Here is a 27064-nt window from a genome sequence, read left to right as displayed (position 1 = left end):
GAGAGTAGAAGGCTATTCTAAAGCTTTGGAGCAGCTACCGCAAAGGCATGATCTCCCTCACCCACCAGCCTCGATCACGGGACAGTTAAAAGACATTGTTCTGAAGATCTAAGAGGTCAGGAGTTGGAGTAAGGGCAGAGAAGTTCAGCAAGGTACTGAAATGGGCTACTCTGCAAAATAAATTTTGTACTTTTGCTTAAATACATTTTTAGTGTAACAGTATTTCTGGACTGTGGTATATTGCTATTTTTTACTTAAGTAAAATATCTGAGCACTTTTATCTTGAGATAACAGAATGCATCAGCATGTTATTTGCCACTTATATCCTAATAATGATAATAATCCTAATTTTCCTAAATACCAGGGGTGTCAAACATATGGCCTGTGGGCCAGAACCAGCTCACCAAAGAGTCCAGTCTGGCCCTCTGGATGAATTGGCACACCTAATATTGATCCACTTGTGAAGGCCAAGAGGTACCAGGTTTCAGGAGCAAGTTAAACAGTGAGTACCCTACTTTCCACCCTGACCAGAATACAGTTCTCTGATAAATATTTAAAGATAATGTTGTGCAAACTATTGTCAATCTGCATCTTCAGTGCAAAAGAATCTGTATCAGACACTATTCCTATAAGGTACTGCCAAAACTCCAGATTTGTGAATGGTTTGTAGGGCAGGGGATAACTGCCAGTTTGGTTCAGTGTGATGAGTGGAGGAATAGAAATGTATCACATGACAGTGAGTAGACTGACTAAATGTGGAGAATTGAGACATATTGTTGGTATTGCACTCATTTTTCAGGCTGTTCATCATCGGTTGTGTATATGGATGAACATTTTCAAAATGTACTTGTACATTTGTAAGCAGATATTAAACTGTAATGGTAGTTTCACTGCAGCCAAAGTCATATTCAATCCAATGTTGACATGTGAGCTTATTGAACATTCTTTCTCTTTCAACTCTTTCTATGCTCTAATCATTATTCTGTACACTTGTTACATGCGATGTATTGCTCTCCCACCCTGCAGCTATCCACAGCAAACAATTATTTTCTTCTTCTTCTTCTTCTTCCCTTTGAAGGACTACATGGATTTACTTCTTGAGCAAAGTCATTTTTATTCAAAAAAAAAACAAAAAACAAGGTAACAAAAGATCCCTTAAATGCACAAAATCCACAGAGCATCCACACCAAGTCTCTCTATATTTGTAATCCTGCCCAGTTTTAACCTTTGTTAAAGACACCTCCTCTCATTGTTTTAAAGGCACGTTTTCTTCAGTTCCCAAACAGAAAATCATTATAATACAATAATAATGCCCTTAACTAATTCTGCATTAGAAATGCAGGTGTTCAACATTATACCATAGATGTCTGGTCTAATGGGCAACCACTATATAATTACTTATTCAAATTTCGAGCAATATTAACATAAATATAATACCATATCAAAATAACATAAATAGGAATCCATGTAGAGATTATGTACAGAAATTACAGTAAAACAGTTACAGTGGTTTCAAAGTAAAAAAAAATAATCTGAAAATATATTTATAAATATGATAATAATAATAATAACAATAATAATAATAATAATAATAATAATAATAATAATAATAATACATTTTATTTATAAGGCGCCTTTCATGGCACTCAAGCTCGCCGTACAATAGTCAAAAAAAAAAAAAAAATGATACAATGATCCAAATCATACTGTTCCTGAAACTTGGTTGATGGCATGAAATATAAATGGATTCATGATATTAAAGGATAGTGGTATCAACATGGAGATAAACAACTTGAACATGTGGCCCAAACTGTAAGTGCAGTTTCTGCAACATACGCCACAATTGTCTGGATAATTTCAAATGTTAATATAAATCTAATATAGTCTACATCTCATATAAGCAGATGTGAAAGTAACATCTAATCAATACAGTCCTAACATGTTCAGTAGAGGGCGCAAGGAGACAAAGTTACACCTGATTTGGAAACAGCTTTTCATTGGTGGACAGCTGTTTGTGGCTGGTGGAGAATGAAATGTGAGACTGTGCTGAGCTGCTTCAGACTCTGTGTGGTGTTCCTTCATCTTTTATCTTGTATCGGTAATGAAGCGTCAGCCTCCTCTGCTTCAGTCCACGCTTCGTGCATTTCAACAACTCAGGCCGCCCCTCTGTTTAGTGTTAGCGACTGGCATGCCGTTCTGATCCACACACCAGCACTTGCCACGTTGCTTACCTCGAGACGACCAACACTGCACAAACACAGCAAACACATGGGTTGTTTTTGCAGCTTGAAATACAAACACATGTCTATAGTCTGATATGTCTGATATGGTTCAACTGACCTGCTTCTTCCTGAAGAAACCACGCTTGTCACAGTTGGGCATGTAGATGTCATGATGCGACTTAAATAAATGGGCATCAAGACCTTTGATAAGGGTAGTTAGCAGTTTACGACATGGAGCCTGCAGAAAGAGTTTAACAGAGACATGTGAGTGCCTGACTGAGTGTAATCCATGTACTGATACTTTTAATCCTTCAGGTCATCAGATAAAAATGTTTTTTTACCTCATCTGGATCCTCAGTAGGTGTTGGGTCTAGGATCAGACACAGACAAAAACACTTAGCATGGATCACTTATTACTGTGTGAATACCTGTTTAAAGCAAACAATATTCATTTCATTTTATTTCAAGGTCAGCTCCAAATATTGCTTTTTTTTAAGACACTTTTTAAGGCACTTCACATTTAATGACTGGCATTAATGACACTAAAAGCACCAATAAATGTAATAAACCCCATCTTGAAAAGAAAATCAGTGGGTATACTGTGGCCGATGAGCCATATAAAAAATCATGCAACCTACTGTGATATTTAATTACATCTTCTTACACTGATGTTTTTATGTAACAGCCTGCCCGGGACTGAGCAGTCAGGCTGTGGAGAAAGAAACTCATTGTGTGAATAAACAGGTGTGTTTTCTCTTCACTATCAGAAACTTATGATCACATTACAGGAAGACTGACTGAACCTAAATTTACTGATTAAATGTGAAATGTAAGACAGATGCTCTGTCAAAGACTGACAAAACAACCAGCAAATAATGAGTGTTGTTGTGAAAAGCCACATGATGAACAAAGGTGTAGTTTTCAGGGGGATGCAGGGGACAAGTCCCCCTCAGTATTTAGAACATGTGCATTTATTCCCCTCAATAAAAACAGGGGACTTTTGTTTTGAGAGATTAACAACATTTTCATCAAAATTGATGCAGAAAATACACAAATTGGTGCAAAAAAATTAAGTGTTTGGTGCTCAAAGGTTTCTGGCACAGGACCCCAAACCTCCTGTTTCAGTGTTGAAAAGAAACTTACACCCTTCACCATAAACATTACCTAATGACAGTCTGAATTTCCTCGTCCGAGCACAGACTGTGAACCTTACCTTGAGTCTTGACACTTTCAGTCGGGCTGACGCTGCTGGTGTTAGTGCAGACTCCCCTGCCTTCCAGCAGGGCACGGAGAGGCCTCTGCTCCTCCTCTGAAGGTTCACACCGCAGACCGTTGGCACAGCTCAGAGTGTAGACCCCACATGGTTCTCCAACAGCCAGAGTGGTGGTATTTGAATCTACAGTCGGCTGACTCTGTGTGAACATTGCATTACAGGTGGGACATCCTCTGGACGGTGTGGTCAGCGGCACTGGACTCGACACAGCTGGCTGCAGGATGAGCAGCAGCAGGATGTTTAAATACAGAAGCATCTCACACTGAAAGCTGTCCACTAATAAATGACAAAACAGTCTCCTGCAACTGACTTGTTGACTGAGGACTTCTGATCCCTCTGCTTAACTATCTTAGTTTAGTTCCTCTGACTGCAGTTTGCCCTTGTGTCGAAAGGTGGATAGGAATTCCCTCAAGCCAAGATGATGATAATGAGGCTGTCAGAAACCACTGGCAGTGGCTTTTAAAGAGCCGAAACCAGTGGAGAAAGGTATGGGAGGGTACGTGATGGAGAATGTTACTTTTCCCTCTCATTTCCACACAGCTGAGCACACCCCGTTTCCCCTTGTCTCTGACACACACACACACACACACTAACACTCACGCATAGTCATACCATTTGTTGTCTGTCATCTTGCAGGAAAGTAATGTGTTTCTACACCGGTATAAATCACAAGTGATTGCTGTGTATGCTACTCCATTGCTCTGCCTTTTCCCCACTGAGGGGTCATTTATTTACAGAGGTGATGCTTTCATGGAACCCACCAATCACAGCTCAGCAGATGAGAAATTCACTCTTTAAGTTTTAATAATCACTGTTTTTCATCATCAAAAAGAAACATGAAATTGAATTTGGTCATCTGACTGTACAGAATTTATTATTACCAGAAGTAGTTGAAAACTAAAATAACACACTTGAGGAAAAGCACAGAATGAAACAGTAAAGCCATCAGCATTTATTCAAGTTCTACATTTACTGTCATTCTAGGCTAGTTGTTATTTACTTGAGTACTTTGGATTGGTGCTACTTTTACATTTCACAAGCAAATATTGTACATTTTACTCCACAATATTTCTCTGACAGTTGCAAATACTACTTGTGTTGCAGATTTTACAAACAAACCTACGAAACCTCAACTCTCAAGCCTCAACCATGTACATTAAAATGTTATTTAGACAGTAAATAGCTCCATGATCTGTTGTTATTGCTCTGGGCAGTTTATGGTGATTATTGTGACCCTGAGACATAGAGGGCCCCTAACTCTGGGGATGATTTAAAATGCACATAAATTCATTAAAAAAAAAACTTGAAAAACAGTATAAATGAACTTATTGCTCTTTCAAAAGTCTCAAAACAATACAAGTAGGCTATAAATCCAATTATGACAAAATGTGTGTAATTACTTCCAACCTTTTCATCCTTGTTTTTGACATTGTTATGACTTCTTTAAATAGCAACCACTAAACAAACACTTTGCTCACAGAGCGTGTTTACAAAGTGTTTAACTGCAGGGCTAAAGATTCTGAGGAAATGGCCGACGCAGAGCAGCTGAAGGAGTGCCACTCAAGGTTGGATGACTAAGACATTAATAGCCACGAGCAAAAAAAGTCCCACCCTGCAAATTCCACTGTCTGTGAGTCACAAACACATTCAATTAGAAGGCACGATCTCAAAACATGTTTTCTAACTTAATGCATTAATACCAAGATCACTTAATCTCAGATACAAATATAATGTAAATGAAGGCCAATATAGAGGGATAGAAAGATTATAAACATACCCTATTAAAGCAGGTTTTAAAAAGTTTAAGATATACATATTGTTTTTTCTTTATTTTTGTTATTGTGATAAGGTATCTGCCAATTCTGTTTTGAGTGCAGGGCAGTGAAGAGTCATACTAGTACTGAGGCTACTCTTTTGGCTGGTTGTTACTCTTGGTGTGATCATGTGATGAGTGATGGTGATGGTGTTGTTGATGATGATGATGATGATGATGACGATGTTGTTGATGTTGATATTGATGGTTGCTGACCACTGTTGTTTCAGATCACTGTATTTGGTTCCCCACATAGGCCTACTTGTTGAGTATTTATATTCTGATGTGTTCTCTCATGTTTTGCCCTCTAGTGACGTTAAGTTGAAGTTGATTTCTGACTGTTTGAAAAAACAGTCCAATATGTATTATGTATTTTATGTGACAGTCTCTTAACTTGATTTCCAAAAAATGTACCAGCTAATACAATGATGTACACCAATAATACAACACAAGACACAACCCTGTGATAGGCCTATAAGAAAAATTAAATAGAAATGAAAGGGCCACATTGCATTGCTGTCAGGAGGATTTTTGGTTAAGTACCAAAAAATCCCTGTCTTTCTTTGTGCGTCTTACAGATTTTTACTGCAAGGAAAACATGTTCAAAGCAAACTTCAATAGAATATCCACCTTACTGTGACTAAAAAGCACAACTTCAGCTACTGTGTGATTCTTGCCTAAAAGTAAAACCATACTTCATTAAATATGACTGTAAATACTTAGAATATAACCAAGTTATGAGAAGGCTTCTCCCACATTGTTCAACTTTCAGTGATTATTTTGTAAAACATTTTTACTTCCCATCTCAGACAAAACACTGAGGTGACAATGCTTCTTTTGCTGTAAGGTCTTAGTTCCAGGTTTTATCTGTTCTCCTCATGTAAAACACGTGATAACACCAACTGTAAAACCACAGACAGGCAATTTATTAAAAAGACTACATATACACACTGGCAGTGCACAGGTTAAGGACTGAATGTATCCTGTGATGTGATTGGTTGAGGGGGCGGGACTTCCGGCAGCGCAGGTTGGACATAAAGTGACAGACATCACCTCCTTAAAATTGGAAGAAAAACCGAAGGACGACGCAATACAAGTTTTAAAACAGTAAGGAACCAACATGAGACAGATGGGCTTTGAGTCGTTTGTGTGTAACCTGAGACACTGTGATGTTTACAGCTCATTATTAGCCATAATGTTGTAACGCTGAAAGCAGCTAGCCGGCCAACCGAGTCCTGTCTGTAGTTTTCAGAAATACGACGCTGCGTTTAGGGTAGGCTCGTAAAACGGCCAATCGGAGAAGTTTACACGCAACACATAATAATATGAAGCGATAGCTCGCATAATTGTTTACTTTATTAAAGTCAGATCCTCAGCTATTTTATTCAGTCGTATTTGGGCTGTTAACTTGGTTTTATCATCACTTTGGAAAAAATAGTCCATCACTTCCAGGAACAGAGTCATTTCAGGCAACGAAACTATTTTACCCCTACGTCAGTTGGTGTAATTCTATGCTGGGGTTCCGTATTGTCGTGTAATGACTCACTACTGAGCCAGCAATTAAAATAACCCACTTACTAAAATACTTTTGTTTTAAAATACAGCGTAATGAATTTAAAACGACCGTCAAAACCTAACCGGGAAAAGATGCGTTCACTTGATTCATCCTGGCTTTGATTTCACAATCTGGCAGAGGAAAACAACAGTTTGAATGTGTTGAGCTGATCGATTAATTGATTACTTGATGAAGAGGGAAAAAAAGCAAACATTTATATATTTAATAACTTCATTTTCTTCAGGTTTTAATTGTGATAGGCATTTTCCTTGTGTTTTCACATGGATTTACTAAGAAAATATTAGGCAGATTGATGGATAATGAGTATTATCATTACTTATCATTACAGCCCTACACCAAGGAGACAGTTAAGGTGTTGGCATTTAGGTTTGCAGTATTTCAGGTAGAGAAAGACCAGAAGCACATCACTGAGTCACAGTGTCTCATATACACAGGCATTAACAGAAGAGCCAGTCCATACTTGAGTCATCTGGAGTTCACATGGAGTGTAAGACACCCAGTGTAGACACCTGACCATCACAGGGCTAACATTAATAAGGGACTCACGTTCATGCCTGTTGGCAGTGTACAATCACTGTCCAGGCCTTTGCATGTCTCTGGAATGTGGGATTAAACGTAAATGGAAAAACACAAACTCCTCGCAGGGAGGGTTTGGCCTGAGGATCAAAGCCAGGTCCTTCTCGTTGTCAGGCAACAGTGGTAATCATGTTGTGGTCAAAGACGCTTGTGGTTTAGAGGAGGACCTGCGCTGTTCTTTTGAAAGTGTCCCTTTTCCCCAACAGCTTTTATGGCTATAATGATTGCCTTAACAGCGCTGGAACATTTGTTTGAATATTTCAGTCAAAACTATATTCACACAAATTTCATACATAAATTGATTTTAGATAAAGATCGAATCTTCCTTTGCCTGTTCTTTATGATAACGTGCTAAAGCAGTAATGGATCTTTTTGATTTGTTTCCCTGTGTTCCAGATTGTAATGATTTTCAGACATGGACGACATAAACCTTCATTATCGCTTTCTGAACTGGAGGAGGCGAATTCGAGAAATTCGTGAAGTGCGAGCTGTGCGATACCGGGAGCGGCTGAAAAGGATGCTGAGAGATGGTGACATACTCAGGTAACAGTGATGAGCAAAGCCACCATGAGACTGGAGACACAGACATGTCATGTGGTTTAGTCCTTCATTTTAAGCTAGAGCTCTTCCTCTGCTTGCTGAATCAGCACCCCACTTTGCTTGCATTTGGTGAAAATGATCGTTATAGCAGTATTTATTTATTTTTTTCTTTTGCATCTCTTTGTAGGTATCATGGGAATTCAGATGAAGTTGGCTGTTTTGTGGCGGCACGGCCATTGTCGAGAAGAAACCGCTATTTTGAAGTAAGAGTTGAACATTTCCTTTTAACACATGACTATTAGTGTGACCCAGGAGTGAAAAATTATCATTTTATCAGGGGACTGTAACAGCCACACTCAACTGAGTAAAATGTATTTATTTAGAACATTTATCACAAGAGGTGTTGCTTCAAATAAAGAGCAAAAACAGAAGACCAAAGATAATACATGACAAAAACACACATGTTAAGAATATGTTCAGTAACAAGGTATTACATACATGAAACATGTAAGATAAGATGGTATTACAATGAAACACAAATAAGATAAATCATTATTTAAATAGTAATAATAGCAATAATGATTATTAAAAAAGGCTATAGTGATTTGATTCTACATGTAAATCTTTATATTGATAACACTGATTCTTGACTTTGTGTCCTCCTTACTAATCTCAGTATGATGATGAGCTCAGTTTATTTTTTGTAGTATTGATGAACACTTATTGTCACACAATGCAGTACACAACAGAAATGAAGGAGCTCCTCAGAGCAGAGAATAACTAAAAAAAAAAAATGACCACAAGACATTGGCTTCTAGTACCAGAGGTGTACGCTCAGATACATTTCAGACAACAACAAACAAAGTATTAGTATTTGGTAAAAGCAACCTGCTGTATGTTTCAAACGGTCAGCAGTGATCCACATCTTGTTTCATTTCCTGTGAGTAGAAAGTGATAAAGTACATGTATTTTTTGTACACCAGTGGTCAAAACACTGTAAAACAGTAGACATTTATAGTGTTAACTTTATAGCATTAGTATTTATTATGGATTTAGGACACAGCTCTTGATCTGTGTTGGTGAGAGGAGCATTGGCAGGCTGTTGTGTCTGACTGCTTGCCTTCATCTTGCTGAGCCATACTGTAAAAGAAATCATGACACTTCCTGGGTACAGCACTTTTACGAGAAACAAAGCTCTTTCAGCTTGGAAATACATTTGTTGAATCTCTTGGCAGCTCTCTCTACATTGTGCGTTGGGACAGGGAGTGCAGTGATTACTGAGGCTAATGCTGATTCTTCAAGTCATAGATGCCAAAATCATTTACACAAAGACAGAAGCAGTGTCAGCAATTAAGTCTCGGCCCCCGCACAGAAAATAGCAACCGTCATTTTTCAGATTCAAACAGATTCACCTCTGCATGCTCTGCATCTCGTCTTGGATGACTTTGATGTTGACACACTCCTCAAACAACTTACCAAGTTCAGCTAGGGTTAAGAAAATATGTCCTTGTCTCTTTTGATGGTGTTGTTAATCCTTTGTGATTAAGAAGAGATGATGTATTTTTGGATTAGAGGAGAAACCAGGTAGGAAGAGCTTTAGTGTTCCAGTAACTCAATAAATGTCGTCACTAGGGTCGCACACTTTTCCTGCAAAAAACTTATGCTATTACCATTTATTCACTTCATACAGAAGGTGTTGTAAGCCTTAGCTGTAAAAGGAGAAAATATGCTCTGGCCCGTGGGCAGTGTTTTGTTTGGGCTCGACCATTTCCAACATGGCAGTCAGGTCACAAACGTTCTCATTTTACAGCTAGACAGTCACTAAAATATGTTTCTGAAAACACTGAGGTGAGAAATAGGCAATGCAGTAACAGAATCCTGATTCATATTTGATCAGTGCTGCTTAGTTTGACAGTTTGGTCCCAGTTTAGGAGCATTTTGCTGGCAGCAACATGGATTCTGCTAAGCACTTCCGTCACTCTTTATTTGATGCTGTGGCTGTGAGTTGTGTAAGAAGTGGCTCGGAAGACACTTTGAAATCCAATTTTAACATCTAGAGCGTCAATACTGAAACACATCTCTACAAATCTGATTGAAATCACATTTAAAACCATCTCCAAATGTGTATGTAGATCCGATTAGTAAAAATCACATTTAATTTGCTTATTTGCTGTCGAGACTTTCTGAAATCAGTCTGGATACAATCTGGTTATGCCAAAAAAATGAATGTGGGCTTGCTGTCCGAACAAGGCGTTGGTTGCACGTCAGATTCTTTATTTGTGAAAAGCCACAGCTAGCAGCCAGGAAATAGGTTTGATGCTGTACTACACTGTAACCCTGCATCTACTGCTGCTGCATACACATACAGTAAAGTTTCAGTGGTGCTTTTGACTTGAATGGTGTTCTGTATCCAGGGGACTTTCTCATCTCAGCTCTGACACACTGCTTTCACAAAGCCAAATAAGTCTCAGCTCACTACAGATCATGTGCTGGTTTGTTTATTTCATGCTTCTTGGTAGTCTAGACACTGAAGTGCACAAACATCCCAGGACAATGACTGTTCCTCAGAATAAACCGTGTTGAAACTTGCCTCACACACACACACACACACACACACACACACACACACACACATCCTGCCCCAGTCTGACGTGGAGTGAAACAGTAACTAACCTTCTCAACCTTCATACTCGCATGAGCTTCATCCCTGTGACTCACTTTGTGGAAGTCACGTAGGAGGAGGGAGGAAGCCATTTGCGCAAATGGGAGTATGAGCTAATAACTGATAGTAAGTGGATGCTGGTTGTAGATCTCATGGTAGATTTTAGGGTTCATCTGCATGTTTTACAGTAACACAGAAAAGAGCGACATATTGCCTCTCACTCTCTGGAGGCCAGTGAGGTCATGGGAAAGAACTTAAAAGTTTCCTCTGCTCCTTGCCCTGGATTTGCCAGCAGTGCTCCGATTGCAGTGCGTCCATGTAGGGCTCCCTGGGGATGATGTCATAATGTCAGTATTCAGTTATGATAACAATGGTTAAGGCCAGCTCTTTACTTTAGGGGTTTTTGCTTTGAACCAACATGCACTTTTGTACAAAGAAATGCTATATAGTTTCAGGTTGGTTTGGAAATTTGATGAAGTGAAAAGAGAAGCAGTGCCAGCCCAAAAGCAAAATGTAGTGGCATGTAGAAAGCCTGCGGGAGCAGGAATAGAAAGCTTTTCTGGCAAATAAACCAGCGGCACTCAAGTGGGTATTTTGAAACTTTTATGTCACCTTGTGTGATTTTCCTACCATAAAATCTGTTAACGTAGGAAGCCTGACTATCCACCACTTTGACCGAAATGTTGAATCGATTGCCATGAAATTTTAAACAGACATTCATGGTCTGCAGAGAATTAATCCCTCTGACTTAAGTGATCCTCTGACAGCAGTAGCAGCACTACTAAAACTGTTTGTGATAAAATGGCTGCATACTCAATATGTGTACTATCGCTCAACACACTTTGTTGCCAATAAACAGCAGTATGTATCTTATCGGACGCACTAAGCTTAAATTACCACGTCTCTTCCTGAGAGGTTCCTGACTGGTTGGAGACGCTTAACCATGGTAACCCGTGCCAACCTCAGATCTACTGGTTATTAAAAATAAATTTAAAACTATATTACAAGTAGCAAAGTGAAATCTTACACATCCTACATGCTTAAATGGAAGTGGAATTGATGTTAGAGGGCTGTTTTGGTCTCCGTCCGTTATGAACGTTGTCTTGTACTGCATTTGGGATATTTATGCTGTCGTAGTGTCCAGTGTTTGCATACTGTCATTCTCACCAGAAATAGTACGCAGTTCATTTACTATTGGTTTCATACTAACGATTCAGACTTCACCCAATCTTGATAATTGGGAGAAACCCTTACATTTTGGGGTTTTGATTTTTACACCTCAGTTAGGCTGGAAATATGTATTTTGAAAGATCAAAGTCTTAACTGTTAAACCCTGTAAGGGCCAACCTCCTAGTGATTACATTTTTGTCTTGAATAGCACAAGATTTGACAGAGTTGATGTCTTATGGAGTTGACGGGAAGTTATGTATTTATTAATTTCACAGCAGTTGTAGTGACTAGCCATTTTGTTTTTCAAAATTGGTAAGAGTTCTCATAATACTAATCAAAATACTAATTTTTAAACCATAATTGTTATTTAGCCTTGATTTAGAGGAGCTACAGAGTTGGCCTCTTATGGTTGAAACACACTGATTGCAATATTATTTAATGAATTTATCAAAAGGTTGAAAGCTTACCAGTACTTAAGCAGCATTGCTGCCATTTTGGAAACCAGGAAGTGAGACAGGAGTCCCTGTGATATAGCTAACCCCTTTTATGCCTGATTTAATGTTGTTATTTTTAGAAATTGACAAAAATCAGGGACACATCCGTAAAAGGGCAACCTTTTTACAGATAATATACTTGAAAAACAAAAATGATTATCACAGTACATTTTTACACTGATGTTATCAGTACCTACTGTGTGTTTTAGATTTTGAGGACTCTTAACACATTTTTAAATGGTTTGAAGTTGTGAATTTTTGTCTGGGACAAAGGTGTTTTCTGGCACAGGGCAGGTTTAGAAGGTAAAAAAAATGAGTGTAGATCAAAATATTTTATAAATCATATTTATAAATCCTTTAAAAAATAATGTTTCACCTCAGCAACAAATTTAGTATGTCGACAAGTTAATATTTGAAGTTTTTTTTTATTTTTTTTTTTTTTGGTAGAGTTGTACTGATTCTTAGGTGTGGATGACTCAGAAAAAAAATCTCGTACTGTTTTAGCCTTCTTCATAGCATGTCAGTATGGAATCGCCAATGTCTGCTAAACTAATGACATTCCCACCAGCCTCTGCCTTACTTTGGGTTTAGTGCTAATTTCAAAATATTAGCATGTTAACATGCTAATCTAAGATGGTGAACAAACTTTATACTTATCTTAGCAAATCATCAGCATGGTAACGTTGTCATTGTTAGCATGTTGGTAAGCCAGCCTTAGCATTTAGCTCAAAACTTTGTACAGCATCACAGAGTACTCTTTTTCATTGAAGTATAAAGTAGTGTCAGCTGTATAAACAGAATTACGTTGCTTGCTTAAGCCTGTTTAACTGTGTACATAACATACTAGTACTGTGCGTGCTCTGTGATATATTTCAGTGGCACCCACTCATCATCCATGTATGACAACATCAACCAAAACAAAAGAAAATCTGATTAAAAAAAAGACATCTGTGTCCTCCACCCTCACCTCACCTCACCTCCCCTCCCCCTTCATCTCCTCCTCTCTTCCTCTGCCTCAACAAATTTGTTCTGCGTATGCACAATACAAAAGCCTCCCACACATGATGTGTAATGAGTTGTTCATGACACGTTGCGCTGGATGTTGAAGCAGCTTCTTTTGAATTCAAGGTTGACATCCTGAAATGTATCTGAGCAAGAATTAAATTACCTCTCACATCATTTAGAAGAAAGTAGGTGTTAACGCTCACATCTCTGAATGTCAGCTTGTTTGCAGAATGTAATGACACCCTCTTCATTAAAACAAGGTAGATTTGGTGAGATTACTGTTTTAAGGTCCAGTGTGTGGGATGTGGTGGGCTACACATCACCTGAAAGTAAGAAAAATTGTGTTTTTGTTACCTTAGAATGAGCTGTTTATATGTACAGAGTGGGTCCTCTTCCACGAAGTTGGTTATGCTTCTCTATAGTAGCTCAGAACGGACAAACCAAACACTGGCTCTAGATAGGGCCATTTATTTATGGTATTGCGTCAGCCACTAAGAGCAACTATTATTTAGTTGGTTGCAATTTGCAACCTCACCACTAGATGCTGCTTAATTCTGTACACTAGACGCTTAACACATCCCAAAGATGATCCATTTTTTGTATTTGGAGTTGCCAAAAAAGAATAAAAGAATCAAAGGCAAGCAAATTTTTATCTGCAGTACTACTTCCTGTCTTGTTTCTCTGCGATGATTCAATCTGTGGTGTTCGCAGGTGACCATCATCGATACAGGAGTGAGAGGAATGATTGCTGTTGGTTTGGTACCTCAGCTCTACAAGCTGGACCATCAGCCGGGCTGGCTCCCGAACTCTGTGGCTTTTCATGCCGATGATGGCAAGTATGTGACAATGATGACTGCTTTTACATATACTGCACACTGAACATGTTCTCAATGATATGATACGTGCAGATGTGGCATAAATAAGTACTTCTGACACAGTATAATGTTATACATACACAAGCCAAAAGAACACTTAACCAGCTACCCACATTCAAAGTGTTTTGCTTGCTGTAATAATTCCTGCTGTCCACACTGGCCATTAAGAGCTGTATTTATTTTTTTATAAGCTAGAGAGAGATAACACAAATGAGTTGTTGATTATGTACCAATTTCCCTTTATTTTCTGTTACTGGAAGCATTTTCTGAGTGAGTGTTTTTTTTGTGAACCTCTGCAAAATCTAAAAATGATGAGCCTTAATGATTAGCCATTCAACCTCCCCTACTTGTCTTTCCCCAGGCTGTATAATGGCAACACTGTGGGACAGCAGTTTGGTCCAAAATGCTGCAGAGGTGACAGAATCGGCTGTGGAGTATCTCTGGACGCTGAGGAGGGACAGCTAACTGTGTTTTTTACCAAGAATGGCAAAGACGTAAGTGCTCCGTCACCTTCATGCTACGTCGCCTTCAACAAACTTTATTCAACCATTACAATTTAATACATGAATGTATTCAGAGTTCCCAGCTGCCTTTCTTTCAACAGTACTGCATGTGAATGTGTGCCTAGGTCGGCAGTGTGGAAATCCCAGCGTCTCCTGATGCTCTCTACCCCGCTGTGGGAATGCACTCATTGGGGGAAGAAGTGCTGCTGGACCTGAACGCTGAATGGGGGATGGAGGAGGATGATGGACAGATGATTGTGGATAGTCATGAAGAGGACTGGAGCCGTCTCCATGACATCAAGGTGACCGGCACGGTAAGTCCTGTTGCTGGGAGAAAGACGAATGAAAAAATCAATCTAAAAAATGGACATCGTTTTTACCAATTCTACTGCTCTGCCAGCTAGAAAGATTAAATATAACACTTAAAAGTGACAGGTTGTCTGCTTTATAAAGGTTCATGCTGTGTAATGAATGGCTGGTATCAATTGGAGGATGAAGGACAATCTGCGTACACCAGATTATTGGTCTGGAATACATTAAAAAGATTTAATTAAGATTGGCTGCTAACTGCTGTTTGAAACTTGACTCCTTAACCCCATATCAAAGGCCATACATCACTTGTTTGTCGCTCCATCACTCCTGTGCCTCAGTTTTTTACCCATTAGTTCTTAAAAGTTGTGATCATGCTGTTTAACATATATGTATATCATTTAAAGTTCCCTTCCAAGCACATTTTACTCTGCTATGATTCATACTTTGTTTAATGTGGTTTTCCAACATACAAGGTAAAAAATAAAACTCTAAAAAAGGAACTGGAAGCACATTTACTTTTTCTCCCTCATTGAGAAATTCTGGATCCGGCCTCCTCCTTGCCCACCAGAGCTACGAGAGCTTAGTTGACTGGTGAAAGAGAAGTGTGCGTTAAGATGGCTAGCATTAGCGAAGAGGTTCAGCCATACATGTTGGAGCCTCAGTCAGACCCAGACTCAGATGGGGATTCTGCTGTGCGCCAAAATGGCTGACTAGCAGATGTATCAAAGTGATAAGTGTAGTTAGCAGCTTTAATATATGTTGTTTGTTAGCGTGTTAGCCTGTGGGCTAACTGGCAGTGGCTGGTTGTGAAATGATATTAAAGTGTGTTCACATTGTCATTACATAATTATATACCAGAGATCTAATCAAGTTTTGCAGAAAGATACGTATATTCCACTTGGATTAGGTATTTATATTACATGTAATAAGTCAGCTCTGCACTGAAGGTTTCACGTTTCTTTCTGCATATTAGAGAGCAAGTGGCTTTCATATTAGTGATGTAGCTGAATTAACTTGCCTAGTGTACGTTTGAATCTCAGATTTCAGGGAAGTGGACAGACATTTCCCCTTTCAGTAGAAAAATATAAAAACACCTCCCTAGTGACAAACTTAACGCAGATACAGATCAATATGGTCAAGGTCAGACATTTTAGTGGACATAAACGAGGAGGACTTTAAGTATCCCAAACTCAACAGATTTTGCACATAAAAGTTTACAGCTATTGGGGAGTAAAAAGTTGTATAAGGCATTTTGAGGCTCTATAGGGAGCTGCATGAAGTCTGATAAATTACCTCAAGTGTTGGTTGGGGGTGAAAATTACTAATTTTAAAAATCTGGAGGTGTAGAGTTAGAAAGAATTGAGCTTGCCAGATCTCTATAGCCTGCTCCTCATCTCTGCTGGAGACTACATTAGCTGCTGTTAGTATAACGCACCAGAATCTCCAGCCTAGCTGTCAGCAGCTAGAGTTGCATTGTAATGTAGGTGACAAGTTTTGACAGTGAAGAAGAATGAATGGGGTAAAAATGACTATTGTGATTCTGCTGCATTGATTTTGATTTTTTTAGTTTGTCCATTTTGAGTCCAACAGTGTCAAATCTGTGGTGGACTCTGTTATCAAATAGTTTGTGAGGAGTGATTTCCCTAACCCCAGCAGTGTATACGCTGCCTACAAACATAGTATCAGTGACCTTAAATGGAAGTGGTGGATCTGTGTCAACTCCAAAATCAGAACAATCCATATTGGAGATCAATGAGGCAAAGTGCAAATGTTTAGATTGCTTACCCTAACCCAAAACTCAGATAGTCAATACAGAAATTCAGACGTAAATATTAGCTTTTACTGAAAACCTGGTAAGAAGAGACCAACATTTTCTCTAAAGCACTCCTTGACCTCCTCTCTCCCTTTGTTTGGGACTCCACCCCTCCCTGTGACGGCAGGGCTGCAGTGTTTGTGTCTGACTCAGGCGTTGATAAGCACAAAATGTGAACAGAAAGATGGGAGGGGATTGCAGCAAAACAGCCTTTAGGCAGTACCTTCATGCCACCCGCACATTTAATTATCCTTTATTTCTACAAATTTGGCCCTGTTCTGTATGAATGCAGGGCCCACAAACCGCTGTCTGAACTCCCTGCAGCTCATCAATTACACACGTGCACGTCTTAACACTACATGAAAGCTGTCAGGGCCCAAAAAAAACAAAACATGTTATTAACAAAGCAAGAGTGGTGTTTTTCTATGGGATTTCAAGGTTCACGAGGGAGAACGTAGTGTGCTTTGACGTTTTTATTGTGATATTTAAGTTTTTTGGATTACAGGTTTGAGCTTTCCAATTATTAGGCATCCTTTTTTCTAGGCTTCTTCATCTACTTGCATAAACACCAGAGCGGCTGTTTACTTCTTGAGGTTGTGCTTACATGCTGCCAGAAAGGGAAGAGAAGGAGGTGTATAAGAAAACACAACTTCTCTGAAAATGAATCAGTGCTGAAGTGACAGTGGGGGTCGGGTTTTATGAGATCAAACATTTGATACACTGTTGGTTTATTTTTGAAATCTCATGCAACCTTTTGTTTGTTATTGATAGAAAATTGAGTTTTGTTGCTGGCAACAATGTTAGTAATGAGATGTTGGGCTGAGACACTCATGTACACATCATGTGTAATAGTCTTTTATCTGATTGGACCGTTTCATAGTCATCCTCTGTGTTCTTCAACTGCTCTGATGACATTTGGGGAGGTCAGTCTGGCAATGGATTCAGCGTTGGTGGTGTTGATGTCCTCTGCTGCGTGTAGTAAACATTTATGTTATCTCTGTTGCTGCAGCTTTGCTTTTAGTGCCAGTTCGATGCAGAGATGACGAATCCGAATCCTGCCCCATTTTCCCAGGAAAGAAAGAACTGCATGACGATGCGACCTAGTTTCTCACCTCATCATCTAACATCTCTAATAGGATAATGTGTGAATAAATCATGCTCTCGTCTCATCTTATTCAACTCCTGTCTCTACCAACCTGAGAGGGAAGCAGGAGCCATGCCATTGCAAAATCAGATGTGCTATCACTAGCAGTGAAATGTAGCGTATGGTGCAGGCTGAACCCAGGAGTTTTTGAGTTATTATAATAATTTGAATAAACTCCTCCTCCGGGTTTGTTGACATGCCTAAACGTACAGTAGGTTTAACGACCCGACCGCCTAAAGCTTCGTTGTTTTTCCATTTACTTATGCAAATATTACTTAAAAAAAACTTAAATGACTGTGAAGTTTAGATGTGAAAGCATGCTTATAAATTTGCATGGAGTAGAAAATACAGAAAGTAATTCTTGTCACAAGGTTTAAGCTGTTTCAAAAAAAACAAAAGTATTGCATAATACATTATGGAGGCTAGTGGAACAGATGCTACCTTGGAACTAGGGCAGTACTTTGACTCTTTATATGGGGCAGATGTGCTGCTGACAGGAACCGTTCACCCCTTAGTTAAAAATATATGTCCTCTTACCTGTAGTGCTTTTATCAATCTACACTGTTATGATGTGAGTTGCTGAGTGTTGGAGACATCGCCTGTAGAGATGTCTGCCTTCTCTTTAATGGAACTAGATGGCACTCAGCTTGTGGTGCTCAAAGCGCCAAAAAATATAATTTAAAAACTCAACAGCAATGTCTCTTTCCAGAAATCATGACCCGGTTACTCGATATAATCCATAGACCTTGTTGTGAGCAGTTTCATGTAGGAACTATTTTCTTTCTACTGAACTGCACCTGACAGCTGTATCATAGTGCAGAAGGAAGCGTGCATCTACTCATGGATGAGAGGCTCATTACAGTGTGAGATGTAAATATTAATGGCGTCCTCCTCGGCAGAGCTGGAACCAAGCGGCAACCTCCAAGGCTGAAAAATGAAGCCAATGCAGAAGTACCAAAAATTTTAGCTCATTGAATGACTATTTGAGGCTGGCTCTAAAACCGAGTAAATCCCCATAGACACCCATATTAAAATGCCCAGCTTAACATAAGAGTTAAACATGTTTACAGCCTGGTACGAAAAATGGTTTTGGTCTTTATAGCCAATTTCAACATTGATGGCAACTGTACTGTAGTGAATTTTTTTAATAACTCACTTACATTTTAATAAGGCTTAAAGTTACACATATTTAAGGGCTGGCCACTTGAGTGACAGGCTGTCTGTGAAGCGTCACTACACCATAAAATCAAGATGGCCACGGCCGAAATGCCAGACTTGAGACTTCAGAACGCCAGTCCACAAACCAATGGGTGACATCACACTAGCTATGTCCACTGTTATATACACAGTCTATTGCTGTAACGTTAGTTAGCTCAGCGGTGCTAGGTGAGCTAGCAGTAAATGCATGCTTCCCTCTGCACAGTGTTATGTTTGGCAGGTGTAGTTCAGTTGAAAGAAAATGTTAGTTATATAAACCCTATCTAAAATACAACTGGTCATATCAGACTAGATGGGCTGTAAAACCAAAACAACTCAGTATAGAGAATTGAGCAAGGGTGTGTTTTATTGCTTATCAATTCAACTTTTATTTTCTGAGACTAAAAACACTGACATCTCGTCTTATAAAGTTAATGTGGCTAACATGGAGTGTATGCAGTCACAATAGCTTCAGGGAGAAAGCATCTAATTACACATTCAGCAGCACCTGAAGTGTTCGCATTTATGTGGAGTCGTGTTTTTGGCCACTACATACATCTGAATTCAATATTCACGCTCCTTTTAGCTTTCTTGGTCTAGATCAACTTATGAGAGAAATATCTGTCTCTACCTGCTAGATGCTCCACTGTGTTCACCAACTAACTTGTTGCTAACTTTCTCTTTCTGCTGTTTCTGATGCTGGGCAGGTAACGTAATGTCTCTGTTATTTCCACAGCTGCTGGAGTATGTGGGCAAAGGGAAGAGCATCGTGGACGTGGGCTTGGCTCAAGCCCGTCGGCCTCTCAACACACGCTTCCATTACTATGAACTGGAGATCACAGATGCTGGAGAAAAGTGCTACATCGCCCTGGGTCTGGCACGCAGGGTAAGAGGCTCCGTGTTTTTGTCATCACAATAATGATCACGTTATTATCGACACACCGTGTTACTTAGTGTACACACTCTGCGGTTATCTGACGGTAAAGAAAACTTCTCTTTCTCCACCCTCACTCACCCCTCGTCATCGCTCTCCCTCACATGCACCACTGCTCTCACTGTTTCCAGTCTGAGTGATGGATGACCGAAAGAGGAAAAGCTAACAACAGAATAAATATTGTCTCATTTTACCCCCACATCTGGTGTTCCATAGAAAGCAGGTTGTTCCATTTACATGCTAATCTACCATGTCAACTACAACACTGGAATTAAGTATGTGAAAGGTTAGTTGTGAGATAAGATGAGAGCATCTGATTGTTTTGTCTTGGATTCTTTCAGCTCCTGCTTAATTTTACTTCCTCTTTCCACACAGTCAGTCAGCGAACACAAGATGGGACAAATAGAAAAGAATTAAAAGCATGCAGGAGTTCCTCAGGCTAAGCAATTTATGGTTGATACTCTAATTAATTAGGCAGTATTAAATCACAAACGATGACAGCGAGCGATGATCCATATTTTGGAAATAAGTTGGGTTTGAGAGAGGACTTGTTGAGTGTTTACACATCAGAGATGCAATTAGCTGCCTTTGGCCTCACGTGAAACTCTCATGAACTCATTCACATCCTTATGAACGTAAATAAAACAGCGTGATGATGGCTGAGGATGCAGTCATTGTGACACTTAAACGACAGTTATGAAACGAAGTGTGGCTCAAATATTGCTGCTCTCCGCTGGGACACTCAGTTATTGAATGCTAATTGATTGAGTATCACTCGTGCTAATCACACTGCTGTTTTGCCAGCTGTGATAGTGCTCACAGCCTGGGAGGTGGTGGATCACTGTTGCACTCACCCTCAACATTAAGCTCCCCCTGACTCCGCCGCCATTAGTTACTGTGTGTGGGCACGTCGTGCCCTCGGGTCAGCCGGCGTGGAGAATAGAGCTCTGTCATTTCGCTGATTGTTTTCCAGGAATTGTTTTTCTGGATGTGTGTGCGGTTTGGTGAAGCATTATAAATCCATCAAACGGTCATTCCTGAGGTTTTGTTCCTTCCCCGACGTCATCTCCCGCAAGATGTACCAGTCTGCTGATGGGAAGCATTACCTCTACAGAAATCAAAACAAAGGTGTTTGAGAGTACCACATGCTTAACAGTTGCAAGTTGCTCAATGATTGCTTACGTTGGATAAAAAAGAAATTGCTGTGGTGCATTCCTTTTCTCTTTTTTTGCTTGGAGGCAAAAGTCTTATTGGCTCTGTTTTCTGCGCACCTTATCTGTTGATTCTGTTGTTTACTTCAGTCTTATCGTCACCTGCTTTATGTGCGTATCTCACCTGATGCTGTGCCCATCTTCACATCAGCAATCTGCTTACAGGGACTTATAAAGTTACTCAGACTGAACACTTCACTGTAAAATCACTGTAAAAAATAATAAAAACTGTTTTATTACAAGAAATCAAATTCAAGAATCCCTCCCTGTATAGAAAGTTACCTTAGTCTAGAGGTGACTTAGCTGATCAGTGTCATACTGCTTAGTGAAAGATCATGTCATAGAAATAATGTCGTAGAAATGACACTTTAAGATACCCAAAGCTGGATACAAAATGTACTGCTTCATTTGAAGAAGCAAATACTTCTAAATCTAAAAGGTTAGGTTGTGGGTTTTACATATCACTTGGAAATTATTTTCTCCACTTACTGACATATTGGGAATAAACAAGTACCGTGAGATGACTTCTTAACTAAATGTCCAGATCATCCAGAGACCGTGCTAATATTTTCTGTGGACTGAATGTGCAACCCAAAATGTAATAAGGGGAAACTTCTCAAAGGGATATTTTGATGATTTTCAACCAGCTTTGTATCCTAACAGTGCAGATAGTAGGTAAAAAATGACTGTTGTTAAAATTACCTCCGTCTTCCCAGTGCTCAGATCTCCCCACTCATCTCTCATCTTAGGGGCTGTGCTTGAACTACAGACTGTACTCCCGCATTTTGATAAGCCTGCCACCACGGACAAAAAGAGTATAGAGGCGAATCAAGAAAGAGACCTGCCCTTATCTCTTTCTTTCTCTCTTAAACTCAGACCACACTCAAATTAAACAGTAAACCTAGGCAGTGCTGATCAAATATAAACCAAGATTCTGTTACTGTATTGCCTATTTCTCAACTAAATTGTTCTCAAAAACATATTTTAGTGCACTGTTTGTCTGTAATGTGAGAATTTGTGAACTGAAAGTGGGCACCATACGGTTTCCTGTATTGTAAAAATGGAGGCAAAATGAACTGAGAATAAATGGTAAAACTATGCAGTGATGATATAAAATATGAACCAGGTTTCTGTTATTGCCTAAAGTGTTTACAGAAAATTTTGTTGAGCTTACTGTTTAACTGTAATTCGAGATCGTTACAAGCTGGTTGTCATATTGTTTCCTGTGTAAAAACGCCAAGCTCGCATTATGTCATTATGTCACCCACCAGTGGGAGCATTTATGGGTCCAATGTGGCACAGTGCAGTCTGGTTGCATTTTTTGAAAAGACCATCTTTCCAGCAGGGAAATACTTCTTGAAGATAAGGCACAGAAATGCTTCTACTTGTCTTTGTCGAGATATCCCAATAGAAACATATACTGATCATATATATATTGTGTTATCTCCCTTTTGTGTGAAATAACACCTGGTTTGGCGATATCTCTGGGTAGAGTTTTCATGTCTTTTCAACACCTGTCTGAAATCATCCATCAGCTTGGATTCCTAGCTTTCTAACCTGTCAGTCTAAAAACTGACATTTCTGGATGCCAAAAGCTTCAAGCAGTGTTTGTAATGCTAAGCATGAGGCAAAAATCTTTGCTTTTGTTTTTTGAAATCTGAGTCAGCTTACTTCATTCAAGGCAGAAAGGAAAGGAAATTCCCCAAACTTCCATCAATAAAGGAGAAAAAAAAAGAAAAGGAAGAGGACATTGCTCAGACTAGTGATGTGATAATGAATCATAAGATGTCTTTTTCTGTTGTGTCTCACAGGACTACCCCAAAAACAGACATCCAGGCTGGAGCAGAGGGTCTATAGCCTATCATGCAGGTGAGCATTTGCTGATTCACCAGTGCATGATGATCTGTTGATGTGTTTCTTTTCAGTCATTGGAAATGTTACCAAATTGTGTTTCTGGGACAGGTAGAAAGAACAGATTTGTTATTATTTTATTATTATTAATCATTATGTCAATAATAATGAAATATTTATAAGGTTATGTAATGATTTCTTAGATTTCTCAGATGCTTTCTTTGGCTGCCACCAGCTGGAAACAGCCACAACTGCTGAAAATAGTTCACAATACACTCATTAGTATCACTGCATATGTTCTTCTCTGTGTCTGCGTGGGTTCACTCTGGTTGCTCTGGTTTCCTCCCACAGTCCAAATCATGCAGGTCAGGCGAACTGGAAACTCTAAATTGCTCGTAGGAGTGAGTGGGAATGAGTTTGTCTGTCTATACAGTGGTCCAGAAAATAAATGGATGGATGTTACTTCACATTGCTCAGCCAAACAAAAGGATGTGTGTAAATGTTAGTGATGGTAGATGATGTCTTGTGTCTTCTTGATTGTGTCACACTCTCTCATGCATGTGACTCAAAGCACTAATCAGCATCCTGGTCATTCTTTGTAGATGATGGCAAGTTGTTCCAAGGCAGCGGGGTCGGGGACGCGTTTGGACCACGCTGCTTTGAAGGGGACATTATGGGCTGTGGAATCATGTTTCCACGCGACTACAGCCTTGATGGTGGAGGTGAACATCTTGATTGTGTTTCCAAAGCACTTTGCTTCATGATGTGCAGCCTCTAATCATCTCTTTCTGTTTATGTGTCTGGGCTCTTTCAGATGACGTAGACGACTGGGACTTCGAAGTGATTCCCAAACCCAGCGAGGTTCAGAATGACTTGTATGCGAACAATGAAGATGAGGAGGATGAGGGAGAAGACATGGAGGGGAGGAAGGTCACGGTGAGATGCTGTCAAAATCTGGAAATATAAAATCAGGCACTCTTAAAGGAGCTTATTATGATATTCAGAGTGTATCTGTGATTCAGAGGTTGTCTGCACACAATTCTCAGCGTGGGGGTGGCTGAGCTGGGGAGTAGCATCAGCTAAAGGTGCCAACAGTGTTAACAGTACTTACAATTGCAACAATGCTGACAGAGCTAACAGTGTTAACCAGGGGGAAGCAGAGGGTGGGTGCTACACCTCAATGACAACACTGTCCCAATATCAGCAATTACTGCTACATAAGTGCAGTGCAAAGTGGTGGTGGTGAGCTAGCCAGCGGGATTCACACACAGGGACTCACATGCACTAACATGCACAGGTGAGCAGCTCGGATTACAACACACAGAGGGAGCAAGACTTCATTCTTTGCTCAGGATGCCATTACTCCACTATATCTTTACAAAACAAATAGTGGTTTGCTGCTTCATTAATGTTCTGAATATTGTTTAGAGCTCCTTCAAACAGTCGGTTCAAACATTCATATTATCTCCTTGCTATCCTCTTGCGTTTGAACAGGTGTTCTTCACCAGAAATGGAAAGGTCGTGGGCCGGAGGGAAGTGGCCTTACCCATAGGAGGGTTGTACCCCACGATTGGCATGATGAGCACCGGGGAGAAGGTCAGAGTGGACCTGCACCCTCTCAGCGGCTGAGCAGAGTGAAGGAAAACTGAGCGGAGAAATCAGAGCAGTGACAAATGATTGAGCACTCGATCAGATAATAAATAATACCGCCACAGCAACAGGCTCCAAAGGTGTTACTTGAAAAGTCACTCCAGTGTGGAAGGTGACTGTGGCTCCCTCATGCTGTCAGAATGATCAGAACAATGCATGTTAATATCACATGCGTGCTTTAAAGAAGTGCTTTATAATTAAATGGTTTCATAGGAAAAAATTAAACCAGAGGTTTGTTTAGGTGACACGCATCATCGCAGAGTAAAGTTCATGAAATAACATAAAAAGCCAAAAAAAAAAAAAAGGCTCTCGCCAGGACAGTGAATGTAAAAAAAATCCAATCAATGTCGACTCCAGCAAACAAGTGGACCCTCTTATCAGCAACAGAATGCAGTATGTCAGCAGTAATGTAGCTCCACTCTCACCACTCGCAGCCGCACTGTGCTCATTACCAGAGGTCTGCTGTGCTTCCTCCTATCGATGGTGTGTTACTGACACTCAGTGGTGAGAGTGATAGCTTGAAAAATAATGCTCAGAAAGTCTTCCAAAAAAAAGAAAAGAAAAAAAAGCAGTATGCGCAGACTGAACGGTGAGTTTACTCTGTGATGCAAAGTCAGCTGCTTTATGAGTGGTTCTGTACAAGTGTGAGTGCTTGTTGTATCGTGGAGTCATTACTGCATGTTTTGTGGCAGCTGTGCGGGCCACATGCATCAGGAATTATGGGATAATTGAATGTAAGTTGAAACCAGATTATTTTGGTTTTAATGCCAAGGTAAAGCAAAATTCCAAATTTTATGATATCATGAGTAGCTGTTGTTTAATCAGGTATGATTTTGACCTAATTGAGAACATACAATAGACGAGATGTACTGTCATAACGTGCAGGTATAATCACTCCAAAGTCTTTGTGAGAAACATTTGTCATGTCAGCAGATGTTCATGAAGCCATACTGTAAAACTTGATGCTGTCAGGTATCTTTGAGAATCAAAATTACATACCTTGTCTTTTCTATGATTGTTTTTGTGATTTTGCTGTATGTTCAAGTCAACCAGCGATGGCCACAAACCTGTAATGCATTTTTTGGGGGGGGGGTGGTTATTGTTATTTTCTTATTGAATCAATATCTTTGACATTGAAGCCTGTTAAAGTAGAAGTGACACCAAATTTCCAAATACACCTACCTTTTTTTTTTTTTACAAACAGAGGTAAAGGCTCTGCTGCTGGTATCAGTTCACACATGTGCTACAACTTGTGAATCATTTAAAAAAAATATATAACAAGAAGCTGTTAATTGCAATATTTTTTAAAGTCTGACATTAACAGATACAATAATTTATGTTTTACAACCAGACTGTTGTTGAACATTTGACCTGATGAGCAAAGTGCCTGTGTGAGTAGCTCCAGTCTGGACCCTTATCAGGTGATCCATGTATGTGTGTGGCATGTGTCAGTTCACAAGTTTGTGGAGCTACATTCACACTGAAAAACTTCTTATACACCTCATAGTAAAAGTGCCAAAAACACATAAGGATTCATTGCGTCCATGAAGTGTCCTCCTGGTCAGCAAAAAATGTAAAAGACAGGTGTTCATGTGATGCTCAACTGCTGCTAACTGTGTGCCGAGGAAACATGCACATCATCATATCAGCCTGTACTGTAGACAGGGTGTACTCATGTCCCACTTTTCACTGTCATTGTCCAATTTTGTGTTTATGATCATCTTAGTTCACAGGAGCTAAATTTGATGTTCTGCTGCTGTTGGCTGTCTGCCACACGCTTTTAATATTTAGCCCATTTATCGTCTGTGTATTTAATCATGAATGAAGTTTAACATCAGTCTCTCCCAGTCCAGCCCTTATTGTGTACATCCTGTCTTATATGTTTGTATTTCATTTTGCCTTTTCTCTCCTTCGTCGTCTCTTTTCACTTAAATCAATCAGGTAAACATGCCAAAAATAGTTTTCATGAATAAATATTTACACCCTGCTTTTTGTGGTGTCGTGTTTAATATGAATAACATATGGGGCTGTCTGCTGACTTTAATGCTAATGAGATCATCTTGAAACGCAGACCAAACTTTCAGTGCCTAAATTATGTATGTGTGATGAATATTCTTCTCACATTTGTCTTCCTGTGGTTGTAGTATTGGACTGAAAATAAAATAAGTTTTTGCCTTTTCTAAAAGGGCTAACCCTTAATAATTCATATAGCTTGTTAACTGGATTTCAAAAGATGTAATGAT

At 39.5% G+C, this 27064-nt stretch overlaps 2 protein-coding genes across 2 annotated transcripts; one reads left to right on the top strand and one right to left on the bottom strand.

The window, feature by feature from the left end:
- Positions 1-1122: 1122 nt before the first annotated feature.
- LOC117257407 (insulin-like growth factor-binding protein 6) lies at positions 1123-3940 on the bottom strand. Its single transcript, XM_033627583.2, has 4 exons — positions 3436-3940; positions 2564-2592; positions 2341-2460; positions 1123-2247 (listed from the first exon to the last, which is right to left on the bottom strand). The coding sequence occupies exons 1-4, from the start codon at positions 3749-3751 to the stop codon at positions 2146-2148; spliced, it is 567 nt and encodes a 188-aa protein (XP_033483474.1). The 5' UTR covers positions 3752-3940; the 3' UTR covers positions 1123-2145.
- Positions 3941-6298: 2358 nt separating this feature from the next.
- LOC117256248 (SPRY domain-containing protein 3-like) lies at positions 6299-26808 on the top strand. Its single transcript, XM_033625547.2, has 11 exons — positions 6299-6415; positions 7857-8003; positions 8188-8263; positions 14043-14167; positions 14568-14700; positions 14835-15023; positions 19912-20061; positions 23132-23189; positions 23774-23893; positions 23986-24107; positions 24666-26808. The coding sequence occupies exons 2-11, from the start codon at positions 7876-7878 to the stop codon at positions 24798-24800; spliced, it is 1236 nt and encodes a 411-aa protein (XP_033481438.1). The 5' UTR covers positions 6299-6415; positions 7857-7875; the 3' UTR covers positions 24801-26808.
- The last annotated feature ends 256 nt before the right edge of the window (positions 26809-27064 follow it).

Source organism: Epinephelus lanceolatus, chromosome 1 (assembly GCF_041903045.1).
Source record: "Epinephelus lanceolatus isolate andai-2023 chromosome 1, ASM4190304v1, whole genome shotgun sequence".
NCBI lineage: Eukaryota > Metazoa > Chordata > Actinopteri > Perciformes > Serranidae > Epinephelus > Epinephelus lanceolatus.
This window is presented reverse-complemented; position numbering and strand designations above follow the sequence as displayed.